This window comes from Lipophrys pholis (genome assembly GCF_963383615.2).
Source record: "Lipophrys pholis genome assembly, chromosome: 17".
Classification (NCBI taxonomy): domain Eukaryota; kingdom Metazoa; phylum Chordata; class Actinopteri; order Blenniiformes; family Blenniidae; genus Lipophrys; species Lipophrys pholis.
Genome location: NC_137643.1, coordinates 3,420,264 through 3,448,153, shown reverse-complemented (window position 1 = coordinate 3,448,153; position 27,890 = coordinate 3,420,264). Strand labels below are relative to the sequence as shown.

Genomic DNA, 27,890 nt, shown 5'->3' with positions numbered 1-27,890 from the left:
CGAAACTCGACTGCCTGTCTGTGTGGGTGCAGAAATAAATGACTGGCACTGATCTGTGCCAACGTCCTTAAAAAATCCACATGTCCAGTACTCACTTCTATACCACCAGGTATAGAAGTGAGTACTCAAGGTATATCAGCCTGAAATGCAGTGTCAGCTTCACACATGCAAATGCAGTCTGCGTCAGAACGACAGTACAGTATATGCAAATAAAGCACATTTGCAACAAACTGCCTGAAATACTCTCTCTAAAGCAACTATTTACATTTACAAGTATCATATCCAGACTATCGTCTGCATTTCCTTTGTCTCTTTTGTTTCTTTAATTGCAAAGAAGGCACAATTAGCACATGAATATCAGAGCTTCCAGGGATGAGTGACTGCAGAATATTTCTAACAGCCCTCTCAGGTTCTTGTTGCATCCACTAACCAGGTCTTTGTGTCACCATGTTGAAATATTGTATCTGACAATAAACAGAAATTCAACACTAATAATGTTGTTTTGAGAAGGGGGTGTTGTTCCAATTGTGTGTTAAAGAGTGTAATGCAAGAAACAATGTCTGCAACACTTAAAATGATTCATGTATTTTTTAGTAATCAAACTTGTTTAAGGTGTTTTGAGTGTGTAATGAAGTAAAACCGTAAAAGAAAATTGAAAAATGCATTGAATAAAGATAGCTTCATGCATTCAACAGATATTGCAGATTTTTATTATGAGTTGGGATCCAATGTACGGAAGCGTATTTGCACTCACATGTAAAAATAGGTCTGGTTGAAAAATGCCATAAAAAAGTTTGTTTTGCTCCAAATGAGCTCAAAGGAAGTAACCTTACTTTATAGAATTCATATGGTCTAACTTTAATAGTATATAAATATGCCATATGTATAACCAAAGAACTTCCAATGATGTAGAATAAAATGTATCACTGAAATAATTTTCTATATGGAAAATAATGGCGCCTGGATAATTGTATATGTATTAAGTTAGGTTAGTGTGCTGCTTTTAAGTCTTAAAATGGGAAAATCCCCAAGTGAGACTAGAACCTTCTTAACAAGTTAGATGCCGAGTTAGACAAACAACATTTGGTCAAGTCAGTCGGTTAAACAAGACGTATCCTCTTGAAACCGTGGGGGATATATGCCAGCTAGTGCAAACTAAATACCTTAAACTTAAAACTTTTATGGGCGAGAGAAAAAAATTTACAATAAAAAAGGAAAGGAAAGGGGGAACACAGATTCTTTTAAGGGGGACGATTATTGCTGCTACACCGCACCGGCCGGTGTCGTCGTCATATGATTACATGAACATCCGGGTCATTCCTGGAAAGTCTGATGCAAGTTCCAACTGTGTCGTGTCAGTCCAAATACAACATGACTTACAACCTATTTAACAAAAAACATTCTAATCATAATCATTCGTCTGTGTTTAAAAAAACACAGAACTTTTTACGACGAACCAATCCTGCCCAAATAGTTGGAAATATTTATTTTCTGTTGTGATACCTTATTCAAATACCCCCCAAACACACACAGACACTCACACCCTACTTTTAATTCTGAAACGTACTGAAAATTTAGCTTTAATTAATTCCAATTGAATAAACTTCATAGTTTTTATTCGCCTTTTAATTTATTTTCCCTCAATTGACAACGCTCAGATAAATGCTGTGTTAAACTAGGCTCTTGTACCATCTAGTGGCAATAACGAGCAACATGCCGAAGACGCAGAATAAAAACATTTATTTACAAAGACAGGACAACAAACCCAAAGCTAGACAAGCTACTTTTTTGTAATTCAGGAGTTCAGCAGTGGCTTACATGGTGGTCCAATGGTTCGTAGTTTGGCCCCACAGAGGAATTCACTGTTTCTGAGTTTGGGGGCATTTCCATGCAGAAAGTACATTTGAATTTCTCTCCTTTCATTGTTCAAGAAAAATGCCCTTAAGGTTAATATGTGACCGTACAAATGTCTGTAGGTGTGAATGAGTGCAAGTTTGCTCTGTGGTTATGGAGCTAAATCCCCCCCTAAAAAAGGTTTGTTCATTTGAAAGAAAAAAAAATGTGATTGAAAAGTTTTGGTTTGAAACGGATCAAAACAAAAACCCACTCAAAATAGAAATAAGTGTATGAAAAGTTTTTTGAACTTAAATATAATTTTGATTCAGCTCTGGATTTCTTTTGATAAAATAGTTAAAAAATGTTCTTTAATTTTAGGTGGTTTTTTTTAGGTGTGTATGTTTTTGAATTAGGATTTTTTTTATTTCTATAAATTTTTTCTTCATTCAGTTTCAAATAAAAAATGTTTCAATCACATTATGTTTTTTTTCTTTAAATGAACAAACCTTTTGGCCTGGATTTAGCTCCATGACATGCCCACTGTCGGATTCAAACCGGCCATCGCAGCAACATGTTATGGAAATAACACAAAACATTCGCCCCAAGAACAAAACAGAAATATCAGACACTAAGACACTTTTTAAAAATCATTTAACAATAACGTCATCAGGGTTTTTTCCTTTGTTCACTCTCACACGATTGATCCGAAAAATAAAAACAGACAATTTTAAAAGGAGGTACAAATGTTTTTAATTTTTTCCAGTGCAGAACTCTGCACAAACACATGATACAAATATTTGTGGAATCAAAAAAATCAGTAACAGAGGAATTTGCGCTCTGGAAATACTAAGTAGATGCTTCATTCAGTTTTGATACTGAAAAAATGAGTGCTTTCACGTGCACCTCATTTAAGTTTTTCCACGCAAAACAACACATTATGAAAACGAAATTGCACACAAAACTTAAAAAGGTATATAAATTATTGCCTCTTTTCATAGACGTCAAGTATTTACAATCACAGCTCGCTGTGATAGAATGAACTGAGTTGACAGAGACGAATAGACTTGTAATGCAAATGAGATATAGTAGAAGTTGATAACAGCGGCGTTATGGTTCAGCAACACCCCTTAGTTTATGTTCAGCTGCTGGCAGTGGAGGGTGCTTTTAGTTCAACACATGTTAAAAAACGCTTCTGCTACAACGGGTGTCAAACTAAGGGCCCCCGGTTTAAAACTGGCCTGCACGGGGTCCATTGCAAAGTTAAGAACGAGTCAGAAAACATCAGCCTCAACTGGAGGAATGAGCAGCAGTAGGAGCTGAATTATTGTGAGTTCATCCAAAAGCCACATTGTGAGGGCAAGTTTGCAAAAACACTCTGAAGGCTCAAGAAACTGCACGTCTTGAGAAGCAGTGAGCATTTGCAGAAACCTGAGAAGAAACACTATTTTCAAGATTTCAGGTCTTTCTGCACATTTGCAACATAGAGCAGAAATCTCAACGCTAATGGCGACATTTTTTGACATTTCGTTGTGATTTGAATCAGGAGGCCTTGTTAAAACTGCATGATGTTGGAATTACACTTACCAGTAGTTTCTTATAAAAAAAAGCTTCAGTTTTATAATTGCTTTGTCTTAAAAAAAAGTGCAGCTATTGGTCCAACTGGACAGTCTGCAGAAGTGGTCAGGAAACATATAAACACACACACACACATATATATATATATATATATATATATACATATATATATATATATATACTACTGGTAAGCTGCTATTACAGATTGTCTTGTATGTGAGGTTTGACAGCCTGAACTAGAAAATGTTATTGAATGCAAGGCATTTGGTAGAGTTTTCTCTGTAAAAAGTGCAGCTATTGGTCCAACTGGACAGTCTGCAGAAGTGGTCAGGAAACATATATATATATATATATATATATATATATATATATATATATATATATATATATATAGCCGAACACCACTCCTGCTGTGTAAAGTGGTTCCATCAACAAAAGCTTTAAAATGTAAAAAAAAAAAAAAAAAAAAAAACCCTTTTTCAATAATTTCTTGAAAAAAAACAAAAAAAACATACAAAAATAATAAACAACTTAGATTTATTTTGGTCTCAGCTAACGGGCCTAACGTGAGGAGAACACTACAAATCTCACCCATTAACTTCTGCTTTTCTACACCAGCAAATGTATTTCCTGATCTTTAAAGGCAGTGTCAAAGAAACTTGTATGTGTTTTATTCATTGTGATAAAAGGTGAGTGCAGCACCGAATATAAGGCCAAACACAGGAAAGACGGTAAAGTTTTTTTGTTGTGTGTATATACCATCCCAGTGCTTTAAGGCCAAATTGCTCAATTTCAATAAAATAAAAATATGAATCAAAAAGCAGCAGCAGCATGTTAACAGTTGTTTCCATACACAAAATTAGATTTTAGTGATTAAATTGTTGAATTGGTTTTGAGGATCAGACTGTTGTCACGTATAGAGGTGCCTGTAGAGACAAACCTAGAAATAAAAAAAAATAGATACTTCTTTGCTCAAATCATAAAAAGTGACCGGTGTCAAACCTGCTGGTTCGATGTGAACGAGACGACGAACTCGTCTTAACAGTCCTTAGCTTCATGTGACAATGTTTGGTCTTTAAAGTTGCGTGTACCACTCACGCCTTTCATTATGACGACAAAAAAAAGTGCTGCTCATGGAGACCGAGTGTCCCATGTTTTTAGATTGCATGTTTGTCGGCGAGACTCGTTGATTTACAGAGACTGAATTCCCTGAAATCAAGTTAATGAACATTTCTCTGTGCCGGGGGTTGTTTAAACCAATCATCCATATGTTTTCTACCGTTGATTGTCTTAAGTTATGATCTGTGATGAGACGGAGCTGCTCCTCTTCCTGTCTGTGTCAGCTCTCTCCTCCTCTGTGACGGCCCATGGTTGGATCTCCCCGCTGCCCAGTAAGGTGTAGAAGAGCGCTCCGCCCACGTTGATCCCAGCGGCGACCCAGAACACCTTCTTCCAACCTGCCAGTGTGTGCTGGTGACAACACAGGGAGGAGGCCATGTCAGTCGCGTCGTCTACCGCCATAGATCACTTCAACGGTTTATGATGAGTGGAGGTGAAAATGTGAAGAACTTCAATGTAATCTTAGTTCTCATGTATGTACGTTTGAATTTTACTCATTGATAAGGATGTAATTCTATCTCACGGTGTCGTCTGATACTTTTAAAATCACGACTTGCTAAAATTTCAATTGGCATCCAAAACTTTTGATTTTCCCGGCACATTATTTTCCTCAAAAGAAAATTCCTGTTTCAGGTTGACAAAAGTTTACAGAATACGTAGAATTAATTCATTTTATAGTTTGTCACAAAAATGTGCTTTGAACATACTGTAGATATGTTATACAGGTAAATTCAATCAATTTGATAATGCAGTAAATGCATTTCAAACATAAGTCATGTTATGAGTAGTTTTTGAAAAAAGTATTTTTGCGCTGGTACTTTAAGCAGTGTAACCCGGTGTGTACTTGGGTGCAGATTTTTACGACTCTTTCCAAACTTTTTTCTTCTTCTCATTTTTATCTTGAATTGATTGAATTTCTACACTTTGTATTACTTTATTCAACTTTCCTCACCTGCTGATGCCTTTGAAACTAATCATCAACTCATTTCCTTGCAGTTTGACTTCCTTCTCTGAACAAGCCCATTACTCATTATGAGGTACTCACGTCTTTAGTGAAGTAGCCGGTGGCAATCGGAGCCACGACACCTGGAATCGTCCCGAATGTGTTGGTGATTCCCAGCAGGAATCCGGCATATCTGCCCGGGAGAGAGAAGAAAAATCAAACCTCCAATCTTGTTTTGTGATTAAAACTTTACATTATTTCTACAATCACAAACTGTGTTGTGATTTTTATCACATCTTTAATGACCTCTTTAGTTTCGGTGTGAGATCTGTGGAGCATCAATTGAGCAAATTGTCTCGATATTATTATTATCATCTGAAATGTTTCTGGTCATTCTTGCATTTCTTCCTCTGTTTGCCTTCTAATTGAGTTTGAGAGGCTGTCTGCGCAGCGGCACCCACCGAGGAGCGATGTCCATCTGATTGATGAAGACTCCAGAGGCACTGATCCCTCCTGAGGTGGTGGAGAGCGTGAGGAAAGTGACGGTGAGGATGTGATTGCAGCCTGAGTAACTCACAGCCACCAGGAAGGCAGAAGGCAGCAGCAGACCTGGAGGAAGGGCGAAAACAAAAAGGAAGTTTTGATTCAGATTTATTTCGAATAGAATTTTTTTTAAATGTAACCAGGAAGTACTCTCAAATTATAGGTGTTACATATATAAATGTCTGGAAACAGACATGTATATAAAGTACAGTATGTTCATAATGTTTATTCATAATATCTGTTTATAAAAAAAATATATATTATATTTGCAGGAATGAGCCAAAAATCAGTCAACAACTTTTACTATCAAAAAAGATTTAGTTTCCCAGAGTGACTATAAAATGTACAAACGTAATGCTGTCATTCACACGCAAGTAGAGAAACAGGAACAACTGAGGACACAAAAGCAAAAAGCTCCTTCACCTATGAGCGTGAAGAGTTTGCGCACTACAGTGACACTGAAGACTTTCTTCTCGATGAGGATGTCGGCCACAACGCCCGATGTGACGGAGAACAGCAAGGCGCCGAGGTACGGCAGCGCAGACAGGAACCCGTTCTGACAGAACAACAAAGACAGAGAGGAGAGAATTATGTATGACACACACAAACACACAATTGACCTCACACAGTCATGTGTTCAGGTTGTGGAAGAAACACAGAGAAAACCGATGCAGACACAGGGAGAACATGCAAACTCCAGGAGCAGGCGTGTACCAGATAAGCATTTTCCTCTTTCTCTTCCTTTCATTCATCAGTTAGACCTGAATTCAACTGAACACTAGAGACACACTAAATATTTACGTTTTACACAATGAATCCACAAAAGCTGCAAACAGATTAATATCTCTAAAGTGATAATAATAAAGTGACCGTCTTGTAAAAAAAAGAGTAAGATGTGGCCTCAGATCAGACGAAAACACGAAGCAGAGGGAAAACGGACGCGTCGATTCCTCACCGACTTCAGGTCAAAGTGCAGGATGTTGTCCATGTATGTGGGCAGGGAGGTGAGCAGCGTGTAGTACGCCCAGTTGGAACACATCTGTGTCACGATGATGGCCCACAGAGGGACAGACAGCAGCATGGACAGTAAGGGCATGGACCAGCCGTGACCGGTACCCTGAAGGAGCAACGCAGGTTCGTCAGGAGGATCTTTATCTCTTTAAGACAAACTGACCGTGAGCAACACAGCGAGAGGCCGTGGAGAAACGGTCCTGATTCAGCGGCTGGACGCCGCACAGGGACGATGAAGCATCAAAATCAGAAGAAGGAACCCGAGGAGGCATAGAAACAACCAACAACAGACAAAGGGGGAGGGCGGGAAACAGCAAAAATGAGAATAATGTGAAGAAATGAAAAACGGAGGTGCAATGAAGGAAATGAGCTCCAACTTCTAATGATAGAGGAACTTTTTGAAACTTTGCCTGCTAATCAAAGACAAGCTGTCCAAATATAAGTACAGTATGAGGGGTTGAGGCCCGGCTCCCTCACTGCGCATGTTTTCAATCAAACCAAGTATTTTACTGAACCTTCTGAAGTCTTTAAACTTTGTTTCATGCGTACCTGCGGGCCGAGTGAGTTTATGATGTAGTCTCTCTCCTCTTTGCTGATTCGACGATGCGTACGAGGATCATCTGAGACCAAAATAAACCAAAACACGGCCCAAAAGCAGCCAGCGCCACCTGAAAGATTCACATTCACATTCACACATGAAAGAAGGAAACACGGTTTCTTTAGTCCCACAAAATATAATATCACATCAAAAATATACAATGAAAGTAGAACAGAATTATGCACTCGAAGGGAAAACGCACAGTAAGTAGAGCAGAAACAACAAACTTCATTACTGAAACATATCATCCAGTTTTACACCCTTTAAATATGTGTACATTGAAAATGTTGAACTCTAAAGTGAGTATGAAATTACAACAATCCATGCCAAATGTGTACTATATGTAAATCTCTCCCAAAGTCACTATTTTTAGTTAAAAATTTCCTCAAAAGGATGTACGTACACAATGTCAAAGTGCCTTTGAGCAAAACACCGAGCCCCAGAGGAGGCTCAGAGTTTTGCAGCCGAGTGTATTAATGGATGTTTGATTTCTTTCATGTTCACACTCACCACAGATGTAGAAGACGGCGGGCCAGCCCAGCATCTCGCAGATGTACCCGGTGAGCGGCAGGGCCAGGAAGGCGCCGAAGCTGGCCCCGGATCCTGAGAGGGTCATCAGGCGGGACCGCTCCAGAGGAGGAGCCCAGCGGGCCCACATGGCCATCATAGCGGGGAAGGTCACGCCCTACAGAGACACACCGAGGTCAGAGGTTTCTGTGTGTCTCATGTTGCAGGAGTTTCCTCGCCCCAGCGTCCCCCTACCTCTCCAAAGCCCTCCAGGGCTCGCAGGGCAAACAGCCAGTAGGATCCCCACGAAGCAGCCAGAGGGGTGAGCAGGGTAAGGCCAGCCGTTCCCAGCACGCCCAGGCCAAGAAAGATGCTCCCCCCATAGTGACCGGCCAGGTATCCGCCCGGGATCTGAGTGCACAGGTAGCCGAAGAAGAAGGCGCCCAGAAGCCAGCCCTGAGTCTCCGAGTCCCAGGGGTACTGAGGGATCTGCGGGGAAGGAGGAGTCAGACAATGTTGTAGATATGAGCTCTGCCTCCTGATCAGCTCATCACGACATTACAACAATATTTATCATTTAATGACAATAATGATAGTGAAGTTTATTTTTGATGCATCAAAACTACCCAACACATCACCTACTACATTATATGGCTTCCAGATTTAAGATTCTATTTATCATCTTTCAGATGTGTTAAAAACAAGGAATGAAATCTGTACATTAAAGCCCTGTAGTAGAAGTAATTTTACATAGTCAGGAAATAATAAAAAGCATAATAAAATAGGACATATGGGGACCACTTAACGGTGAAGTGCAGTGAAAATATCTCCTGTTTAGCTTTACAGACTCTTCTTTTAGAGATTGCATGTTCTACCTGAGTGTGTCATGTATGTGGTTGTGTGTCTCTATAACGTTGACGTTCAATGGACGAGTGATCTATCATGGCTGCGCCCAGCCTTTCTTACAATATCAGCAAGAATCGGCTTCATTCGACAGACACGTTGAAGAGGTAAAAAAGAAAAAAAGAAAACCTCTTTATAACATCTACAGACAAATCCTGATAAAATAGAACAAGAGACACATTATTAAAACCTGCTGTTGCATTACTTTGACCACTGGAGGTCAATGAAGTAAAGCCTTCTGGCTTTGGCAGATCCAGCTATAATCCATTACACATCACCCATGAGAACCAACTGAGCTGTAGTTAAGGCCCTCACACTTTCAAAAGTTCGAGAAGCTTCTTACCCCATCTGGCTGCTGTAAAACATCGCTGGCGTTTTCTGCTCCCGACGGCGGCGGACAGGCGTGGATGATGGAGCTGTTTTTGGATGATTCAGGGTCAGTGGAGTTCACCATGGCAACCATGGCCACACTGAGGTTGACACGGAGACCATAGACCACCGAGAAGCCAAAGAACATGAGGATGGCCAGGTTGAAGCGAGTCGAGCAGCACTGAGGGGGAACTGTTCGCACAAATGATGAGAAACCGACCTCACGTTTTCATTAGTCAACTGAAAATACATTTTTAAATGCAACAAAATGAAAAAGATCACTTAGGATTTTCCCAGGAAAATCATAAAGTATAAAGGATAAATTATTAGATAGACTTTGATCCCTCTACAATATTTGAACCTTTGCGTTGCACAATTCTCTTATTGATACACAAACTGATATTACTCATATTCTTTGGTGAGGTTCTTTGAATGAAAGGTCATTTTAAGGATAATTTTGGCCTCTATCTTCCACTTTTACCCTCTTTGTTTCAGTAGCATATGATAGCAGGTACCTCTTACATAATATGCAGTATTAACCCACTGTGTGTGTGTGTGTGTGTGTGTGTGTGTGTGTGTGTGTGTGTGTGTGTGTGTGTGTGTGTGTGTGTGTGTGAGACTGAATATCTCTAAATCAGCATTATTCTGCACCTGTAGCAGCAAACTCTTACAGTGGTTGTACTCACATTCAAGCACAGGCGTTCATTAAAGTGGACACAGCTGAATTAATAAGGGGACAAATACAACAGTTTCTATACAGATTTATTATTTCTTTTCCATTCAGATGTGAGGCCGCTCCCTTTTGAAACACATTTCAAACTGATGATGAACTGACCTGCATCGTTGTCGATGAGCGGCTCGCTGTCGTCTGAAGCGGCTGTGTTGATAGAGTAGCCATTGGGCAGCGGCATGGCAGATGTAAAAGACCAGAAGATGTTGTGTCTATCGAACAACGTCAGTGGGCCATCGAGTCCTGCAGATATTTGTGTGAGCCGTTAGCAACACGAATAAATAACAGCAGACATGAAAGAGGATGTGAGACAAGCACATGACAGATAAGAGGAGAGGTCAGGGGACTCATCAGCAGATTTACATTTAATAGTTAATAAACTTCCAAAGTCAACAGGTTTTTATATTACCACTGCTTTCTTCAGAACATGCTGACATGTGAACACTAAGACTTCCTGATTTCGACAGAGGCGTCAACACATTTGAAGACTGCTCAACAAACTGAAACTCAGGAAGATGGCGATGATCTCTTGAGAAAACATTACATACGAAAACAGATTGGATTAGTCGTTGAAGGGTAAAATGTTCCCAACAATATGAAAATATTTAAGTACTAAGACAACCTATTCTCAAAGGAATATATGTGGCTTTCTTTTTGTTGCCAATCAACCCTCAAATACATTTTTATACATTTTGGGAGAGAAGAAAATATGACCCGGTTCATAACTCCGGTCTGGAGAAACTCCACACACACAGGGAGACCAAGCAAACTTCCTACAGAATGCCTGAGAAAGGCTGAGAAGCTGAGGAGGGGGGTCCAGAGCCGGAGCCACAGGTCACAGACACTCGCTTTTCATTTTTACTATCAAGTGAAAGACTTTTGATGAAAATAACTAAAACCACTTGATTGCATTTCCTGTCACCTCCCTCATAAAAACACAACTTATAACTATTATTTAATCACAGTAAACTGCATAAAATCTCTACTAAAGTTTGAAAGAATTGTTCCTCTTTCTCATCTGCCCGGCTTTACCTTTGCAGTGAGTTTGTTTGTGAGGGAAGTAAAGAAACTAGAAAAACTAGCTAAGTCAAATATACACCTGAAGCTTGAATGCACTTAAGTATGTTTCACTGCCCTAACTTTTCCGTATAATACATTTTTGAAGAAGTTATTATCATTTTTAAAGGTTTGAGTATTATTTTGTATTCAAATTAGAATACTATCCTAAAATGATTACGGTAGCCGACTACAGTACAGAAATGCTCAGTTAAAAAACTTCCAAAACTATACCAAAATTAAAATGCAGTCACTTATCAGAAGAAAACTTCTGGATTTAAACATTTTATTGTGAAGCTTACTTGAACAAAAGCAGAGTGGCACACCATATGACTTACAAATCTATTATATCAGTTATTCCCTGGCAGCCATTAAGTACTTGTCTGTATTTAATCTTTTAACTCCTCTGTGTCAATGACAAAGCACATTTACTATTTGGCAACACCATGTGACACAGGTCTGCATGTCCTGTGCAGGAAAGTGAGTGAGAACATCATGAGAGCCCCTGGGCTCATTTCACTTCTCTAGGACAATTACTGCATTATTGAACTGCCTATTTATGCTCTGACCATGTGTGTTGTTTGAGATTGTAAAAGGAACTCAATTAATCTTACTGATAAAAAGTGGATATTGACATTCAGAGGTGAGATAATCTAACGTTGTCTCTTTGTTTGTTCTGTGATGAAGTAGCAACCTGCCCAGGCTGGACAGTGTCTGTGGCCTGAGCTGGCGCCAGAAGATGGATGGATGGAAACTGATCCTGTTTTCAACGATACATATAACAGGCACCAACAAAAGGAAACAACACACAACAATGTAATGACCACGACTTTTAAGCACACTTAAAAAAAAAAGAACAAATATATCTTCAACGTTAGTAAAATGATGATAAAGTTGATGGAATATGTGAATTGTCACAGTTATTTACAATGAACCTCAGCCGGTCACTTAACTACACAGTTATACCTAATGCGTTACTCTTTAAAAGACACGTATAGCTCATCTATGGACACAGCTTACCTTATTATTGATTGGAAACGGGAGACGCTTGTGCCGGTGAAAGTAAAACTACATTCAGCCGGTGAATCGTTGGACACAACGCCGGTACGACAACAAACAACCTGCTTCTGTTTTTTTTTTCACAACCGGAGAAAAACAGTCACATGAGCGTCGCATTTTACAGGCAACGATCTAAAAACAACCGGATGGGCCACGCTTCCTTTCGCGTATGATTGGTAAAGCACACGGTGTGTTTTATAGTTCCGTGATGCAGAGCCAACCGGAAATCACGTGACAAAGTTTTAGTTTATCTTTTGTTGCCAGGTTTAGTAAACATTACGGAAGCTTCGAATTAAACTGTCATAACACTTTTGAACATGACCACTGACACGTGCAGCTTATATTCCTAAATATAGGAATATATATGTTTGAAATGATAATCATCCATATAATACATTTACGTCATATTTAAAATTGGAAGCAAATATTGGGAGTAAACGACAACGTTGTCGTCATCCACATTTGGCAACATAGCCACTTCCTCGAGTTAGCCTGGAGCTCGCCGGTTGCTTTGTAAACTCAATTAGGTCGATTATAAAATGCACATTTAAAGCTTTCAGCTTTTGAGACGACTCCGAATTTATGCTTTTGTTCTTATTAACTTCACTTTGCAAAAAAAAAAAAAAAGAAATCCTCTTCCGCGTTTCTTCAGCCGCTTTCCTGCGTTGTTATGGCAACAGGTTTACGTCCCGTGCGGATCAAACGCTGCCAGCAGCTGTAGATTTGAGTTAATTAGCCAACAACTGAACGCCTTACAGCTGCCATGGCACACTACAGGGTAAGTACGTTAGCACACCCGTCCCGTAGCCTTTTGTCATTGTTATATTTTGCACCCCGACACTTTGTAGTTAGTCTTGTGCTAACTAACTAGCGCTGTTCCATTGTGACTCGTCTGCGTGGTGCCAGGCAGTGAACGCAACACAAGCCGTCGCATTGATGTGTTATCCGTTTAAAACTAACATTTCCAACTATTAGCACATATAGTGTTCGGTTTGGAGTGTGTGTGCTGATAATTCACACTTGTCAACTGTTTATGTTTCAGGCAACAGAGTCGAAGCGGGAACAATTCAGACGGTATCTTGAAAAGTCTGGAGTCCTTGCGACTTTAACCAGCGGTGAGTGGAGCCACGTTTTATCACCACGTTCTGCCTGTTAGTGGTTAATGTTAATGTTTACAGACAAACCAGGGCTGTTTTGTTTCATAACTTGTTTTCTTTCAGTTTTAATGGCACTTTATGAAGAGAACGACAAACCTAACAACGCCCTGGAGTATCCTTTCTTGATATAAGAACCTTTTAACATGTGAGCTATTTTGTGTCAAATAAAATAAAAAATAAAAAAATGGATGAGCTAAAAGGTCACAGGAGAAACTTGTAGGCGTGGGTGGAAGAGCAGTACTGATGCTCATGCTCCTACAGGTGCTCTGCATGACACAGTTCATCTATTACATTCCTGTGTGTTGCAGGTGTGAAAATGCAGAGTGTGCCCAGCTGGTCCTGATTTATCAAAATGGAAAGGAATAAAACATGACTTTGAAAGTCAATGTGTGTCATTGTGTTAGTTTTTAGCATTTGGGATACAGAAAAAACTGGGAGCTGTAAATAAATTGTGGAGAGAAAATTAAAACCTCAGAAAATAAGGTTTGAAGGAGACCTTGTGGCTGGATATTTGTTCTGCGAGCAAAAAAGTTGTTTCTCACCAATAACACATTCCTGTTAGATATGAATGGCCCCAGGTGAACACAGGTTATTGTAGTCTTTCATTAACTTTAGTCTGTACAAATGTATTAAAATGAAACTTTTTTTAGACCGACCCTTGACCACTGCCACAGCTTTATAAAGCTTCACCTGGGAGCTGCTGATCTGGAGTCGGCAAACACTGAGGCGCTTCGCATCGAGGTGGCTGACCTGCGGGAAAAGTGCAATGTGCTGATGGAAGAGAACAAGGAGCTGAGGAACAGGGTGAGATGACGGTCCAACACTTCTATTTTTTACTGAATGGGTGCTGGAAAAGTAAGACAAGAAATAGGAAATGCAATTACTTTTACATTTGAGTTAAATGGAGACCTGCAGCACCACGTTAAGGCCAGCGTGTAGACGCTCCCCAGGTTAACAGTTCCACTATTGCTCTTGTGTTGTGCTGAAGACATCTCATCTGTAGTTTCACAGGGGAGCACTTTGACAACCAATGGTTTGGAAAATCATGTACACATAACGTATAAAGATACATTGACACTGAGATATATTGAGCAAATCTTTTGCATAAAGTGTGGGAAAATAGATCCAAGTGAAATGAACTAATTATGTTGACAAATGCTAATCATCTCTTTATTCTCATTTCTCAGCTGATGCAGTACGAACCATCGCCTGAGGAGGAGGCGGCTGGAGAGTAGACTCTATTTTTGTGTTTTCTGTTTGAAGTGAAAAAAGACAGCATAGTATGTAAATGTTTATTACATAATAATGGATGTACAGTGAGAAATCACTCAACTTTGGTTACGAAACAAGAAATGTTTGCTTTCTCAAATAAAAAATTTTTTTTCCCTCATCAATAACATGCTCCTTATGAATTCTTAGTAATTGGTTTGATATCAACTGCATGCCTGAGTGTAAAATAAAATAAATATATATATATATATGCCGTTTACATGCTGAGGAGGTTGCAGTTGCAAATGAGGAAACATTTACGTTCAGTGTGGGAATGGCTATCGGATTTATCCAGACAGTGTTAGTGATTCAGAAGTAGACGATTGCATAACAGCATGTTGCTGTCTGAAATGGCGTTATGGATCTGTGTTTTCCATTCCTGTTTGATCCTTTGAGGCAGAGTTGTTGGCAGTGGGGAAAATCAGTAAAGGTTAAAGGATCCCTGTGATTAATCTGGAAATATGAGAAAAAACAAAGAGTGGCTTCAGAGCCTTCAGATTTGGCTGCAGGTTGTTTTGTCATCGCATTCTCGCAACTCTGGTTCCAAAAGCAATCATCTCCACAGCAATCGATATCCAAGGCTTTTTGTGAGTTTCTGTCATTTTGGATATATTTACACAGGCGTCACTGTGATTTTTGAGACGTTCCACACAATTGTGATGTTCATTTAGCAGTGTGAACTCTGCGGCCCAAATCATAGAATATGGCTCGCAAAATACAAATTGTGACAGACATCCGACCTCCTTGAAGCAGAGCTTCTGTTACAGATTTGAAATTCCTGCTGCTGCATTGAGTCTTTATTTTTCACAGATCTTGAGCTCTTAGCAGATAATAATAACACTACTGTTATAACAAGGGGGGACTTTTCCAATATTTAGCATTTATTGTACAAGTCTTCAGAAGTGTGCCACAAAAATACTTGTTTTCTCTTTGTAACTGACAGAAAAACGTAATTCTCTTTGTTATGCTGCTGGTGTAGGCCAGGAACGTCACCGCAACTGCTAACACTGCCTTAAGGCATGGAGGGGACGTCCACCGTCTGTCTCCACACCTTACATCCAAACGTGTGTCATGGAGAGTCTGAACAGTCTGTTTTATATCTGTAAGTCAGTTGGAGCTCGTCTGCTGCTGCCACTGCTGGCAGCTGACACTCTGCGGTTTGGTGAGGGGCTCGTGGGGCTGTTGCTCTCCCGGCTGTGTCGGGATACAGAACTCAGCTCGCCCACAGAGTCCGGGCTCTGCGATCTGCTGGACCTCTTGGTGGCTGATTTGGAGAGCGCCCGGGCCCTGGGGCCCACGCAGCTGCTGCGGAGCTTCATGCTGCTGTTCCCGCGGTAGGAATCTCCACTGTCTGAGCCATTCGACTCCATCACTGTGGAACAGTTCCACGGTGGACTGATCCTTCGTGACTTCCTCGCGATGGCTGACAGCGTGGAGCACGAGGAGGCGTCTGCCACAGGCAGGGTGGGATACTCGGAGCTCACGCACTCCAGGTCGTCAGGGTGGGGTGAAGACGCCTCCTCGGGGTCGTCCTGCTTATCCACGGGTGGCGAACGAGTCTCGCTGCTGGTGTTGTTGGAGTTGCTGTTTTGCTCTGTGGGGCTCGGCACTCCCTCCTTACTGTCCTTGTGGCTGTCCGGCTTTGCACCAGGATCTCCTTGAATTGGCACGAAGGCTGAGGAGGCGTTCAGGAGGGGGTAGTTGGGTCCGTTGCCCTGCTTTTCTAACAGTAATGTGTATCCACTCGGCGCTGTGGGAATTGTATTCTTTCGTCCTCCTGAAGTTCCAATGCAAACCTGATGCACAACCGAGTTCTTTTTAGACTTGCTGACATAATAATCGTCCATGTCGTCCTTGAGGTGTGGGCAGTAGCCCAGAATGCCCTTTTTAATCCTCTTGTAAGCCAGATGTATGATCTCCAGCAGGCTGAGAAAGAGGGAGAGGCAGGCGATCACCTGCATGAACATCATGAAAACTGACTTCTCCGTGGGCCTGGACACAAAGCAGTCCACCACGTTGGGACAAGGCTCCCTTTCACACTTGTAAAGTGTGTTCAGGCGGTGTCCATACAGGATGTACTGTCCCATCATAAAGCTGACCTCCACCACTGAGCGAGTGACGATGTGGGCCACGTACGTGCACAGCAGGGAGCCTCTGAGCGGCGCCTTGTTGAGCTTTCCCTGCTCCAACTGCCTCATCTCCTTCTCGATCCTCCTCTTCACTTCCACCAGCTCTGTGTCCACCGCCTCCATCTCTCGGCGCAGAGCCACTTTTTTGCAGTGGCGCTCCTTCTCCAGCGCGCGCAGCTGGTAGATGGCGTGGCCCATGTAGACCAGCGAGGGAGAGGATACAAAGATGACCTGCAGCACCCAGTAGCGGATCAGGGAGATTGGGAAGGCCTGGTCGTAGCAGACGTTGCGGCACCCGGGCTGCTCGGTGTTGCAGACGAAGTCCGACTGCTCGTCATTCCACACGTCCTCCGCAGCAACACCCAACACCAACATCCGGAAGATGAACAGGATGGTCAACCAGATCTTACCCACCATGGTGGAGTGGATGTGAACCTCCTCCAAGATCCCGCCCAGGAAGTTCCAGTCTCCCATTTCTTAGATCAGGCGTGCTGTAACCGGTGAAAACAGAGATCACCTTTCATATCATATGAGCACACTGTCTAACACTTAGTTCTTTATGATGAGCCAAATACTTTTTTTTAAATGATTATTAGTACTCTTTTACAACAGCATGAAGCAGCACATGGTTAATTAGGGAAAATTTGTTTATTGTTGATCGACTATTGTCAAAGTTATTTATTCATTTCTCCTCCTATCACTGCATAGCACTAATATTATCTCCTGTAGTTTGTCCTCTCTCTTCTCTCACTCCCTACATGTTCTGTGAATGTAGGAGCTGGGGGTTTGGAGTTCACAACAAAACAACAATAAAACGCGCCACATGCACTGAAATAAAATGAATAACTTTAAGTTTGCTGTGGATAGAAACAACATTTTTGTCTCATTTATAAAATCTTATTTGACTGCACTGCAATCTGAGTTAAAAAGCCCAGAATGAGACTCCACATAAGTTTAATATTTTGCCACACGCTGCCTTATGTTTCTCACGCCACCAACAGTTTTGACACAAAACAATGTTGCTGGAAGTCCGACTGTAGATGATAGAGGAACAAATCTTTCTGTTCCGTAAGATAAGAGGTTGGTGGGTGTAGCTGCACGGTGGCCTTGTTCGCACTCGCCTCACAGCCAGAAGAATCCGATTCAATTCTGGACTCACAGGATTATTGTTTGCATGTTTTCTCTGTGCATGCAGGGTTCTTTTCTGGCTAATCCAAAGTTGTTAGGGCAATTGGTGACTCTAAACTGCCCATACATGTCAATGCATGCGTGTGATTGTGTGTCTGTGTTGCCCCGTGCCCGACTGGTGACCTGTCCACCATGTACTTTGCTATTGACCTATTGTCAGCTGGGAATGCCTCCAGCTCCCCACGAGCGGAAAATAATAAAATAAAAATAGGATGCCGGTGAGGTGGACCGTTCTCGTCGTAAAACTTATCGAAGAAACAATAACTGAGCAGTTTTATTGTGTTTTCATCAAGCTCTGCAGAAAGGCTGATAATATACCAGTCATCATCACAGTCCGGTGTGCTGAAGCAGGAAAAGCCTAAAAACTAGACTTATATAACCACCTCTGGTTTACCGCTGGTACTATAAACATGTACAACAATCTTATTTCATTACTGTTTGCTGCTTTGTTTTTTTTATGCAAATAATGGTGAAATATCTCCTTCCATTCAGGGAAAAACCTTCAAACCAGCATTAAAGTCTGAATTTATCCAACTTTCAGGTCAACTGGTGCAAATGTAATCAAATATAAAATTAACAGCAGATGAAAAAGTTTGGACTGTTGTTACTTGAGTAGTTATTTTAAATAGTTTTACAACACTGATCTGATAAAGACCTGCTGTAAACATTTAGCAGCACTGTACTCAAATAGGTATTTGGTGAAATAATTCTAACGTGCAGTCTGTTAAAAGGAAAGTGCAAACATTGCACTGCAGATGTATTTTACAACAATTGACCTCACCTCTCATCTTGGATATGAAATGTAACAGTGGAAGGCCCTGGAGCACCGACAATGCTGCTTCCTGCAGTCCTACAAGCCCATCTCTTATCCACTAAAGAAGAAAGGTAAAAAACCAAGGAATCTTCACACTGGCGGACATTTCTTCCTCCGCTGTGTAAAAAGACAGGACATCACCAGTGACCCGCACCTCGTCTGGCTGTTCATGGGTTATAGGCTGTGGAATGCCACAGGGATCGATGTGTGGCCGCGCTCTGCTGCCATTTACCTCGCAGCAGTGAGAGTGGACGGCCTGTCCCTGCCCGTCATTAAGGGTTTTAATGTGCCGCTGGTTGAACCCACAGGACCCTGAACTCATTTGATCCCGTAACACGACGTTGTAAAGCAGGACAGGGAGGCCGCGGCGAAGTTTGGCTGTGCGGTGGGAGCCAGCGTCATCCACGTGATGGACGTCCTTCATTCTGCAATCACACATTACCTCCACGGAGATCTGACATGTGACGCAACGACAAGTAGAGATTAGCGAGTCCCTGGCTCAAATGGGGAGTTTGCATGTTCTCCTGGTGCATGCAAACTCAGGTTTTCTCCCACAACTCAAAGCCACACTTGATGGACTGGTGACCTGTTCAGGGTGTCTCCTGCTCTTGAGTTGGACAAAAGCTGATCAGTAAAGTCTGTCACACAGAACATGGATCAATGGTTTAGCAGCACCGTGTCTCTGTGTTCCTCCACATTTTAGATATGTGTGCAAACGCACTCATATTTACACCTATATTGAAAAGTTAATATTGAGAGACCAATGAATTTTACTGTGTGATGGACAGTTACCTGGCTGGATGAAGGATTGAGGGATGGATCTCTGACCTTCTGCCTTTACAAACCCTCCAGACCTCTCAGGTCATCTGGATTCATTTTGAGTTCCAGTCTTATAACTAACCACACGTGAGATTCAGTCAGTTTTCATTTCATCATTTAGAAGCAGCTTCAGGAACACTTTACATTTAAATCAGTTCTACTCAAAGATTTTCTTTCTTCTTCTGACATACCCACTTTTTTCCAGCTCAAATGACTTTTACTCTTAATATTCTTTTACTTTTAGTATCACTAATTTAAAAATGTTTTTTTTAAGTTTTGTTCCATTGTCTCACTTCTAGTTGTTGGTGTGAAGCACGGAGCACTCACGTTGCAGAGATGTTATAATGCAGCAGCACCAGTTTGTGTCGTCGAAGTCTCACATCGTCTCATCCCGTCAATGAGCTTAAGAACTGAATTAACATTTTACAGAAATGTGGAACGATGTATATTTGCTGGATGTATTTGGTTGGAATTGACAGTTTGTCGTTTTGCCGAGTCTCCACGCCTCTGGTTTGTTTTCGATGTAGTGATCAATGGGACACGTCCGATTTCACGCATGGTTGCTTCTTTGCCGAGTCTAATTTCGAGCCACTGTTCCATTAAAAGGAAATCAATGAATCTGAACTGACAGACTCTGCTGCCGTTTGTCCACACAGACATCGGCAGGCCAAGAATCCACATCTGGAGGAATCTCATTGGTGCTTGGGCCAAACTGAATGCTCACAACAAGTTGAGCCACACAAAATTTATTTTGACTGTTATCCCTTTATTATTCAAAATAACAGTTTCTTCCTACTAAAGACAGGTTCGACTAAAACATGCAGTGACACGACTCAATCTGAAAAACCATCAACACGGTCGAATAAACACTGATGAGAAACTTCTCGTTTCTCCTCTCAGAACTGACATGAGAAATGGTGAGTAAAAAAGTGAACTCTCAAGAAAAAGAAAAAAGAAACGGCACAAATAATACCCAAACACAACAAAAAAGCACTTTCAGGACCACGGCAATCTTTTCTATGTATTTTAGCAACTCAGTACGTGACAAAACTGCCAACTAGTATCCACACCAGTTCTACTTTTTAGAAAATGAAATTCCACTTTTGAATCACCACGTGGAGCTTTCCATGTTGAGTTGTTGCTGCAGGATTACTCGGTTCGACTGGATTATCACTCAGTGATTCAAAGTCAAACACTTTTAAATAGATTTCAGAGACATTAGGAGACAGCCGGTGAAAGACGTGTAGTAAACCATCAGCAGTGAAGTCAGAGGTACGTGGTTCCTTTTAAATGTGCTAAAACACAAAGAATCACCGACGGACCAGTTTCCCTCTGAAATACTGAACACGTGGAATTTGTTTTTGCAAAATAAATGCATAGGGTTTGGAAAACAGAATTTTCAGTAACTGTATGTAAAAAAAGACAATATATCATTCTGTTCAGGCTACAACCAAATATAGAAACCACCGTTTCTACTGGGAATTATTACCAAATCAATTTTACAAAACGGAGCGACAAAATAAAAGCTTTCTACAAAGAGATCAGTGGACGTTACATTCAGGTCAAACAAAAGGTTTTTGTCAACAAAAGACCAAAGCTGGTCCATCTGACTTAACGGGCGTTAAAAGGAAAGAGACGAGAGGTGCTGCTTAGCGTCCTCCAGACTTGTGTCCGGCCCAGGAACGGGACCGGGACCGAGAACGAGAGTGTGACCTCGATACGGACCGGGACCTGGAGGGAGACTGCGTCGCTCGGACTTCTTCCTCCGTGTAGTGAGACGTCGACGCTGGGTTTATTTCCCCCCGCGGCGATCTGGACCTGGAGCGTGACCGGGATCGCTCCCTGGACTCCCGCCGAGGCCTCTGCTTGTACCTGAAGACACACAAAGAAAATCAAACTCTCCTCTCTGATCCCTCTGCACCCATTACGACTCTGTACAGCAGCCATCGGCAGTCCACTGTGACGGCGGGAGAGTTAACCGTTTGACATCCATACACACACTCCTGCTTCATGAGGGTCAGAAGGAAGATTCACCTTTCATCCTCGCGGCTCCTGCTCCTCCCTCGTCCGTAGACTCGCCCACGGGACCTAAACAGAAGAGAAGAAAAAAAAAAAAAAAAAAAGGTATTTTATCACTCATCACTCAGTTTGAGGAAACAAAACACCCTAAAGGATTTAGTCTGAACAAGCGGGTTAAACACTCACTCGCGAGGACTCTCTGACCGCCTGCGACGGCGATCGTACGAAGGGCTGCGTGATCGGTATCTTTCGTAGCTGCGGCTGCGTGATCGCCTGCGTCGGTGGTCGCGATCGTAGTCGTCATACCGAGAAGATCTGCCCGGGGAGTGCCTCTCCTTTGCTTTCATCTGATTTGGTGCTGTCACAGTTAAAAAAATCCATTAAAAAATTCTACTCGCCACCTGTGCGGGGTGGATATTCTTATATGTACACCACAATGGTATTTCAGGGAGATTCAGAGAGGTTGGTGTAAATAACTAAATAAAAGTTGGGCACTCACTTTTTCTGTCACCCTGGGCAAACTGGATTTCAATCTGCCGACCAAAAACCCACTTCCTGTCCAGGCTGTGGAGAGCATCCTCTGCATCGCGCACATCTTCAAACATGCTGAGTGGTTAAGGGTTTTGTTTGCTCGTTTCTGATTTGGCCTCACAAAAATGTAAATACATTTTCTTTCTCACAAATAAGTGAAGTCAACAAAAGAATTTGTTTTGCCCACAGAGGAAGAAAGAATAAAAAATTGTTTTTTTTCAAGTTTCACTGATTGTATTTGAGTGAGTCTCATCTTCCTCTGAAGGAAATCGAATCAGATGTTCAAACAGTTTGCAAGGCCTGGATCATAGAGTAAAGCATATAAAAGATACTGTCAACAAGTGAGAAGACAACAGAAAAATGCACGCTCAGTAGATTTTTCTCAGATATAAAATATGAAGTGAACTCTTCAAATACATTGTTTGTTGGATCAGGACAGTAAACACACCAAACACATGAAGACTTGATTAAATTGTTTTACTCAAAATCAAAATGTCATTAATGCCACAGGGAAAGCTGATTTGGGTGTCATGTCAAATTTGTGGATTTGTCTAGGGAGGATACAAAATAAATCAGACTTGTTACCTTTGCCCATGCTTGACTTTGAACTTCATCTTGATCTTTACACTCTTTAATCGACTCCCAGAGAGACTTGGGGGTTTTGCTGCTTGCTTTTTCCTCTTAAACCTCTTTTCTTTTCCCCATTCTTTGCCGTCATTTCCAAGCTTTGTCTCCGTTCCCTTTTCCTCTTCATGCTTTACTTTCTCTTTTCAATCTTTTCCCTCCCTCTGATCCTGAAGGTCTGTGTGTCACTTGTCTTTACAGCTATTCTACACGGGTCTTTGTTACTCTTTGTGGCCGGTTCCACAACTGGATGCTTTTACATTTTCTGAAGCAATAACAGAGAAATACGTGTGTTAGATATTCAATCAAATTAGGTGCAAAAAAATAAAAATAAAACAAAACATAAAAGCACATCTCTGCTGAAAGAAAACCATTTGTTAGCAGAATCACAAAACGTTAAGACTTATTGAGAAAGGATATTGAATGTATGCAAATCCTCTTGATTGACGCGTATAGAAGTCAAGTGGGATGTAGACATCTACTATCGGCCCATAGCGGCCAAACTCACGCCGCAAATCCTCAGGCCTGAACACCGTAAATACAAGTATGACTCAACTGACAATCATGGGCAACGCTACACCTCCATCATAGAACAGCAGCTGCTGAATCACATAAAGGGACAGTTCACCACGAAACAGACCGCAGCACGTCTTACCTGCACATCCAGCCGCTTGTTGCTAACGAAACCAAAGAATCTGTTTGCTTCTTGAGTTACAAACTGTTAGGAGAGGGTACTGTTTGGTCCATCTTAAAATGTGCAGTGAGAAAACAACAGAACGTGAAGTAAAAGCTGATGATCCGATATCTGCTCATATTTAAACTAAAAGCTGCACTTCGGAGTCACTATAGACAACTGTTCCAACAATTTCATTTACCACTTAAAGACAAAAACTTGCAAATAACTCCTCACAGTTTGCAACTCTTTAGGTTAACTGTCCCCTTAATGTAGAAGCAACTTTTTACATGCAATTCACAGAACTGCCACTTTAAGGCTGGAAACAGAAACGTGACTTTTGCTTCATTCACGGTGCATGACAACATCAAATGAAAATGTACATTTACTATACAATCACTCACTTAATATACAAGTAAAAACACACAGATTAAAGATTTAATTCCACTTCAGACTTTTAAGCAGAACTGCACTGTAAGATTAGACTAGATTCAGTAACTGTCAACTGTTTCTTTCAGCTGGTTTGCACTCCTCAGCGTGACACTTAATGAAGAAAATCATTTCTTCAAACCATTTCTTCAAACGATTTCTGAAAAACTACATTATATCCGAGAGCAAGACTTCATATAACATAAATCTACTTGGTGACATGTTTCAAATAGCACTGGTAAAATATAATCATTTGATATTTTGACCTGATACATTTTCTAGTCCGTCTTCCTATTAAAATAATCCAAGTTTGCCATTGAAAGTAAAAACAGCCATTATCAACAGGTTTTTGGGCCTACTATTAATGTACAAGTAAAACAAAAGGATCAAACATAGTTACATTCTAGGGAAATAATCTGCATTTAGACAGTTTTAATGGCAGTTCTTTTATCTCGACTACACCTAAATATACTTGAATTTACAATTTAAGTGAACTTGTGTATCTGTTTTAACAAACTGGTTTGTTCATGTAGCATCGATCTGCTGACTTGATGCTGATTTAAGATTGTGTCACATAGATGTATGTTGTAGGACATTTCTATAAGAAAAGGCTACGGTTACATAGATGAATTCATTAAATAAACCTGTTATGTTTGTTTTTCAATCTTGTAGTATTCGACTTTAACGAGCAACATGTTTATATGCAGCGTTTACTTTCATTGGCGCGACTGGAATAGGTTTCAGTTAAGACCTTTTAATGCTTAACTGAATTAACGTTATTATAATGGACCTGAAGTTGATAATTACAAGCATTTGCACACAGTTGTTGCAGATTATCCTTGAAAACACTGAAATCTCTCCAGTGTGGTGTACGATGGGACGTTAGCTTGAAAACGTGCAACAGTTAACTAAAAACGTCAACAAGCCAAATAAAAGCATGAACAAAACCTAGTTACAACTCTCATATAGGTAAAGTTCTGATAGTTCGAGGTGGAATGTACTTTAAAATACTGCAATATTCGTCGCAGCTGCAGCTTTAACACAACTTGAGGCTCCTCGAGGAGGCGAACGTTCGCGGCTAGGCTAACGTAACGGGAGTGAGTTACTCAGCGATCAGCGGCGCGGTTAAAGGGCTTACCGGGACTCATCCGAGATGTTCCTGACAAACAAAGACGCATTTGGGGGCCTCATGTATCTGGACATACACTTTCACACTCTCCGGAGAAGAAATGTGTTTTAATCGAGACAGGGGGGGAAAAAAAACCAAAACAATGCCCCGCGCACGCGCACTTGCAAGGCGCCTTTTCCTTCTTCGCATGAAGAGCCAAGAAGACAGGGAAGAACCACAGCACCCCCTGCAGGTCAGAGTCACAAAACCAGACCAAGCGTTTCAAGGAATTCACAGTTTGTTTACTCTTCGACGTGGAAATTGATCAGAAACAACACGTGCTTTCACTGGAGGATTGCAGACAAAGCAGAGATAAGCTCAACCCAACAAAACATGAGTCCCTTAGGACCACACTGCCTCCAACATTAAAATTACATGTCATTGTATTGCAGCATGGCTTCACTGTGACACAGTGGTTAGCGCTCTCACCTCACACTCTAAAGGTCTGTGGTCAAATACCAGCTGGGCCTTTCTGTGTATAGTTTGCATGTTCTCCCTCCATGTGCATGTGTTTCTTCCGGATACTCTGGTTTCCACACACATGTGAGGTTAATAAGTGAACACAAATTTACACCTAAGGTGTGAGTGTGCTGTTGTCTGTTTCTGTGTTAGCATTGTTAGGGTGTGTCCAGGGAGTAGCCTGCCCTCGCCCATGGTCAGCTGGGATCGGCTCCAGCATCCTGCAACCCTAAAAAGGATAAATAGGAGATTTATATAGAGGATTTCTGAATAGAAGATGGATGGATGAATAAATAAACACCAAAAACATTAAACACTTTAGCTTGAATTGTCAGAAATCGTGACCTATTATTTTAAACAGTCACGGAGGATTTCTATTTTCATTTTCTTTAAAAAGTAAATTCTGATAAATAGGATAAAAGCTGTACAAATGTAATACTGTGTCTAAATCAGTTGTAAGCGTCTCTGGGCTAATTGAATACACTGGATTTAGTACAGGGATTTTTGATGAGACACCACAGACCTTTTTTTTAAATTTATCTTTAGTCTAAGTAAGTCCATTTTGTTGTTTGGTGGATGTAGGATAACTGATACAGACAGTCTGCATGTATAAATCCTCAATGCTCTTTACAGCATTTCTTCTCTGTTTCATGCCAGCAGTGTACGGAAGTAAAGCTGAGGTCTCCTGACCAGATCTGCAGGCTGCATTGCTGTAACATTGCGTATTGATCAACTATATTCCTGCATTCCCCCAAACAGGAAATGGCATAAATAACTGCACTGGAAGAAACTCTACAGAAACACTCAATACCAGTAAATAAAGCAAGCACATTCATTTTTAAAATGCATTTATTCTTCTTTTTTTTTTATCTTGTATGATAGTGTTATTTCTTGTATGGCTCCTTTCTTCTGGGTGAACAGGTGTGAGATTGATAATCAGACTCGTTTACTTTTATTGATGAACGTCACAGAGCCACAAGTGATAGTCTGGAAAAAAGACGAAGAACGAAAAAATGACTCACACAAACAAACAACAATCACATTCTGTTCAGGTCAGAATTCACGTGTAATGATTTTCCTCCTTAAAATATATATATATTTTTTTTCAAGTTACCAAAAATACACAAATATGTTATTTTGTTCAGGGGCTGCCAAGGTTTTATGCACTGTGGCTGTTCTGGTTCAAATCTGAAAATGTGGTTCACTGATGCTTTGACAATTTGCTGAGTGTTTATATTTCTTAAAAACAGATATTACATGATAACAGATATTCTCCAGACACAAGTGATATGAAACCTAAAAACACACGCTGACCTGGCTTTCTAAAACATTAGCCATTTATTGATGTCAGACTGTTAATAAATTTATGTTGGGTTTCTACAATGGTGAGATTTCTGGCCTGTATCTAAATCGACACACAACGACAGCAAGACATATGAACAGTGTTTTGATTGTTGATTTATTCTAAACATTTAAAGCCACAGACCTCAATCATTTCATCTCCTTGTATCTCCCGGACAGAGGTGAACTTCTCTGTCACCGAAATCAGCTTCCCATCTTCTTCTCTGACAGTGCACTGCGCAAAAAGAAATACAACACATGGACAAGCCGCTTTCTCTTCCATAAGAATGTACTCCGCAAGCTTCACTCCTCTTCAAAAAGTTCTCCTGGATCTTTCCGTCTGCAGTTCAGTTACCTTGAACTTCCTGCCACCGGGAATGGTAATTTCTGTCTCCTTTCCCAGGGTGAACGAGTGTTTCTGAGTGCAGATGACGGTCTTCATTGTGAAGGTGAACTCATCTCCTTTCTGCTCAATCACCAGCACAGGTTTTTCTTCATTTTGACGCATTTTGATAATCATTTCAGGGGCACCTTAAAGGTATATTCAAAAATAGTTACATGCACACGTACGGTAAATGCTTTGTTGTTGAAATACTCTTACCCATTGCTTTGAGAAAGTCCTCGAGGTTTTCCTCAGAATGAATTTTCCAGGTGCCAGAGAAGTCCATGTCTGCTGGTCGTGGTGTTTGTCTGTTGTTAGTCGGTCTTGTTGAATCTCAGCTCACCTCTTTGAAGCCTCACACTGCTGGTTGTTATGACGGGGACTTTGAACTCCCTGTTATTCCCTGTGTGAGTTTTCAGTTTGTCCTAGAAGGATGCTCAAACACACCTCTCAGCAGACACATGTAAAAGGAACCCGACATATGTCACTGTGATGTCCAGAATGAAAAACTCAAAACAAAACACTATTAAAGGCTGTTTTGTGCTTTTAAGTGGGCTATTTGTTGACCATTTTACATACATGTATCCTGTAACCTCATGATTACAGGACATTTCCTTTGGAGTTTTGTAGTTTTCTTTC

General features: G+C 41.0%; 5 protein-coding genes across 6 annotated transcripts; 1 reads left to right on the top strand and 4 right to left on the bottom strand.

The window, feature by feature from the left end:
* Positions 1-3,891: 3,891 nt before the first annotated feature.
* LOC308122702 (sialin) lies at positions 3,892-12,420 on the bottom strand. Its single transcript, XM_080484703.1, has 11 exons — positions 12,211-12,420; positions 10,240-10,377; positions 9,379-9,596; positions 8,388-8,621; positions 8,136-8,310; positions 7,577-7,695; positions 6,972-7,133; positions 6,440-6,572; positions 5,935-6,082; positions 5,576-5,666; positions 3,892-4,881 (listed from the first exon to the last, which is right to left on the bottom strand). Exons 2-11 carry the CDS (start codon positions 10,313-10,315, stop codon positions 4,702-4,704), a joined length of 1,536 nt encoding a protein of 511 aa, XP_080340829.1. The 5' UTR covers positions 10,316-10,377; positions 12,211-12,420; the 3' UTR covers positions 3,892-4,701.
* A 283-nt stretch (positions 12,421-12,703) lies between these two features.
* On the top strand, positions 12,704-14,798 carry mycbp (MYC binding protein). The gene is made up of 5 exons (XM_080484708.1): positions 12,704-13,027; positions 13,292-13,364; positions 13,470-13,518; positions 14,081-14,210; positions 14,594-14,798. Exons 1-5 carry the CDS (start codon positions 13,013-13,015, stop codon positions 14,639-14,641), a joined length of 315 nt encoding a protein of 104 aa, XP_080340834.1. The 5' UTR covers positions 12,704-13,012; the 3' UTR covers positions 14,642-14,798.
* A 262-nt stretch (positions 14,799-15,060) lies between these two features.
* Positions 15,061-18,967, bottom strand: gja9b (gap junction protein alpha 9b). The gene is made up of 2 exons (XM_080484161.1): positions 18,774-18,967; positions 15,061-17,295 (listed from the first exon to the last, which is right to left on the bottom strand). The coding sequence occupies exon 2, from the start codon at positions 17,276-17,278 to the stop codon at positions 15,770-15,772; it is 1,509 nt and encodes a 502-aa protein (XP_080340287.1). The 5' UTR covers positions 17,279-17,295; positions 18,774-18,967; the 3' UTR covers positions 15,061-15,769.
* Positions 18,968-19,809: 842 nt separating this feature from the next.
* On the bottom strand, positions 19,810-25,215 carry srsf10b (serine and arginine rich splicing factor 10b). Of its 2 annotated transcripts, none has more exons than XM_080484547.1 (6): positions 25,040-25,215; positions 22,761-23,064; positions 22,144-22,250; positions 21,831-22,002; positions 21,660-21,713; positions 19,810-21,497 (listed from the first exon to the last, which is right to left on the bottom strand). In XM_080484547.1, exons 2-6 carry the CDS (start codon positions 22,787-22,789, stop codon positions 21,275-21,277), a joined length of 585 nt encoding a protein of 194 aa, XP_080340673.1. In that variant the 5' UTR covers positions 22,790-23,064; positions 25,040-25,215; the 3' UTR covers positions 19,810-21,274. The 2 variants fall into 2 exon arrangements, with proteins under 2 accessions (XP_080340673.1, XP_080340672.1); XM_080484546.1 differs by lacking the exon at positions 22,761-23,064 and adding an exon at positions 23,220-23,324 and having other exon boundaries at positions 22,144-22,247; positions 25,040-25,187.
* A 1,249-nt stretch (positions 25,216-26,464) lies between these two features.
* On the bottom strand, positions 26,465-27,537 carry fabp10b (fatty acid binding protein 10b, liver basic; the record flags this gene model as incomplete). The annotated part of the gene is made up of 4 exons (XM_080484672.1): positions 26,465-26,515; positions 27,015-27,104; positions 27,225-27,400; positions 27,471-27,537. The coding sequence occupies 4 exons, from the start codon at positions 27,535-27,537 to the stop codon at positions 26,465-26,467; spliced, it is 384 nt and encodes a 127-aa protein (XP_080340798.1).
* Between the last annotated feature and the right edge of the window lie 353 nt (positions 27,538-27,890).

Bases quoted from the DNA above. Each gene is read 5' to 3' on its own strand.
- mycbp (XM_080484708.1), top strand. The intron at 13,519-14,080 runs GTATCCTTTCTT...CCACTGCCACAG, and splicing joins AAACCTAACAACGCCCTGGA to CTTTATAAAGCTTCACCTGG. The intron at 14,211-14,593 runs GTGAGATGACGG...CTCATTTCTCAG, and splicing joins ACAAGGAGCTGAGGAACAGG to CTGATGCAGTACGAACCATC.
- gja9b (XM_080484161.1), bottom strand. From the start codon at position 17,278: ATGGGAGACTGGAACTTCCTGGGCGGGATCTTGGAGGAGGTTCACATC.
- srsf10b (XM_080484546.1), bottom strand. From the start codon at position 25,104: ATGTCCAGATACATGAGGCCCCCAAATGCGTCTTTGTTTGTCAGGAAC. The intron at 23,325-25,039 runs GTAAGCCCTTTA...TACGGTGTTCAG, and splicing joins AACATCTCGGATGAGTCCCG to GCCTGAGGATTTGCGGCGTG. The intron at 21,498-21,659 runs GTGAATCTTCCT...GTGTGTCTTCAG, and splicing joins AGGAGCCGCGAGGATGAAAG to GTACAAGCAGAGGCCTCGGC.
- LOC308122702 (XM_080484703.1), bottom strand. From the start codon at position 10,315: ATGCCGCTGCCCAATGGCTACTCTATCAACACAGCCGCTTCAGACGAC. The intron at 8,311-8,387 runs GTAGGGGGACGC...GTGTCTCTGTAG, and splicing joins CCCTGGAGGGCTTTGGAGAG to GGCGTGACCTTCCCCGCTAT. The intron at 6,573-6,971 runs GTGAGGAATCGA...TTGTTCTGTCAG, and splicing joins TGCACTTTGACCTGAAGTCG to AACGGGTTCCTGTCTGCGCT.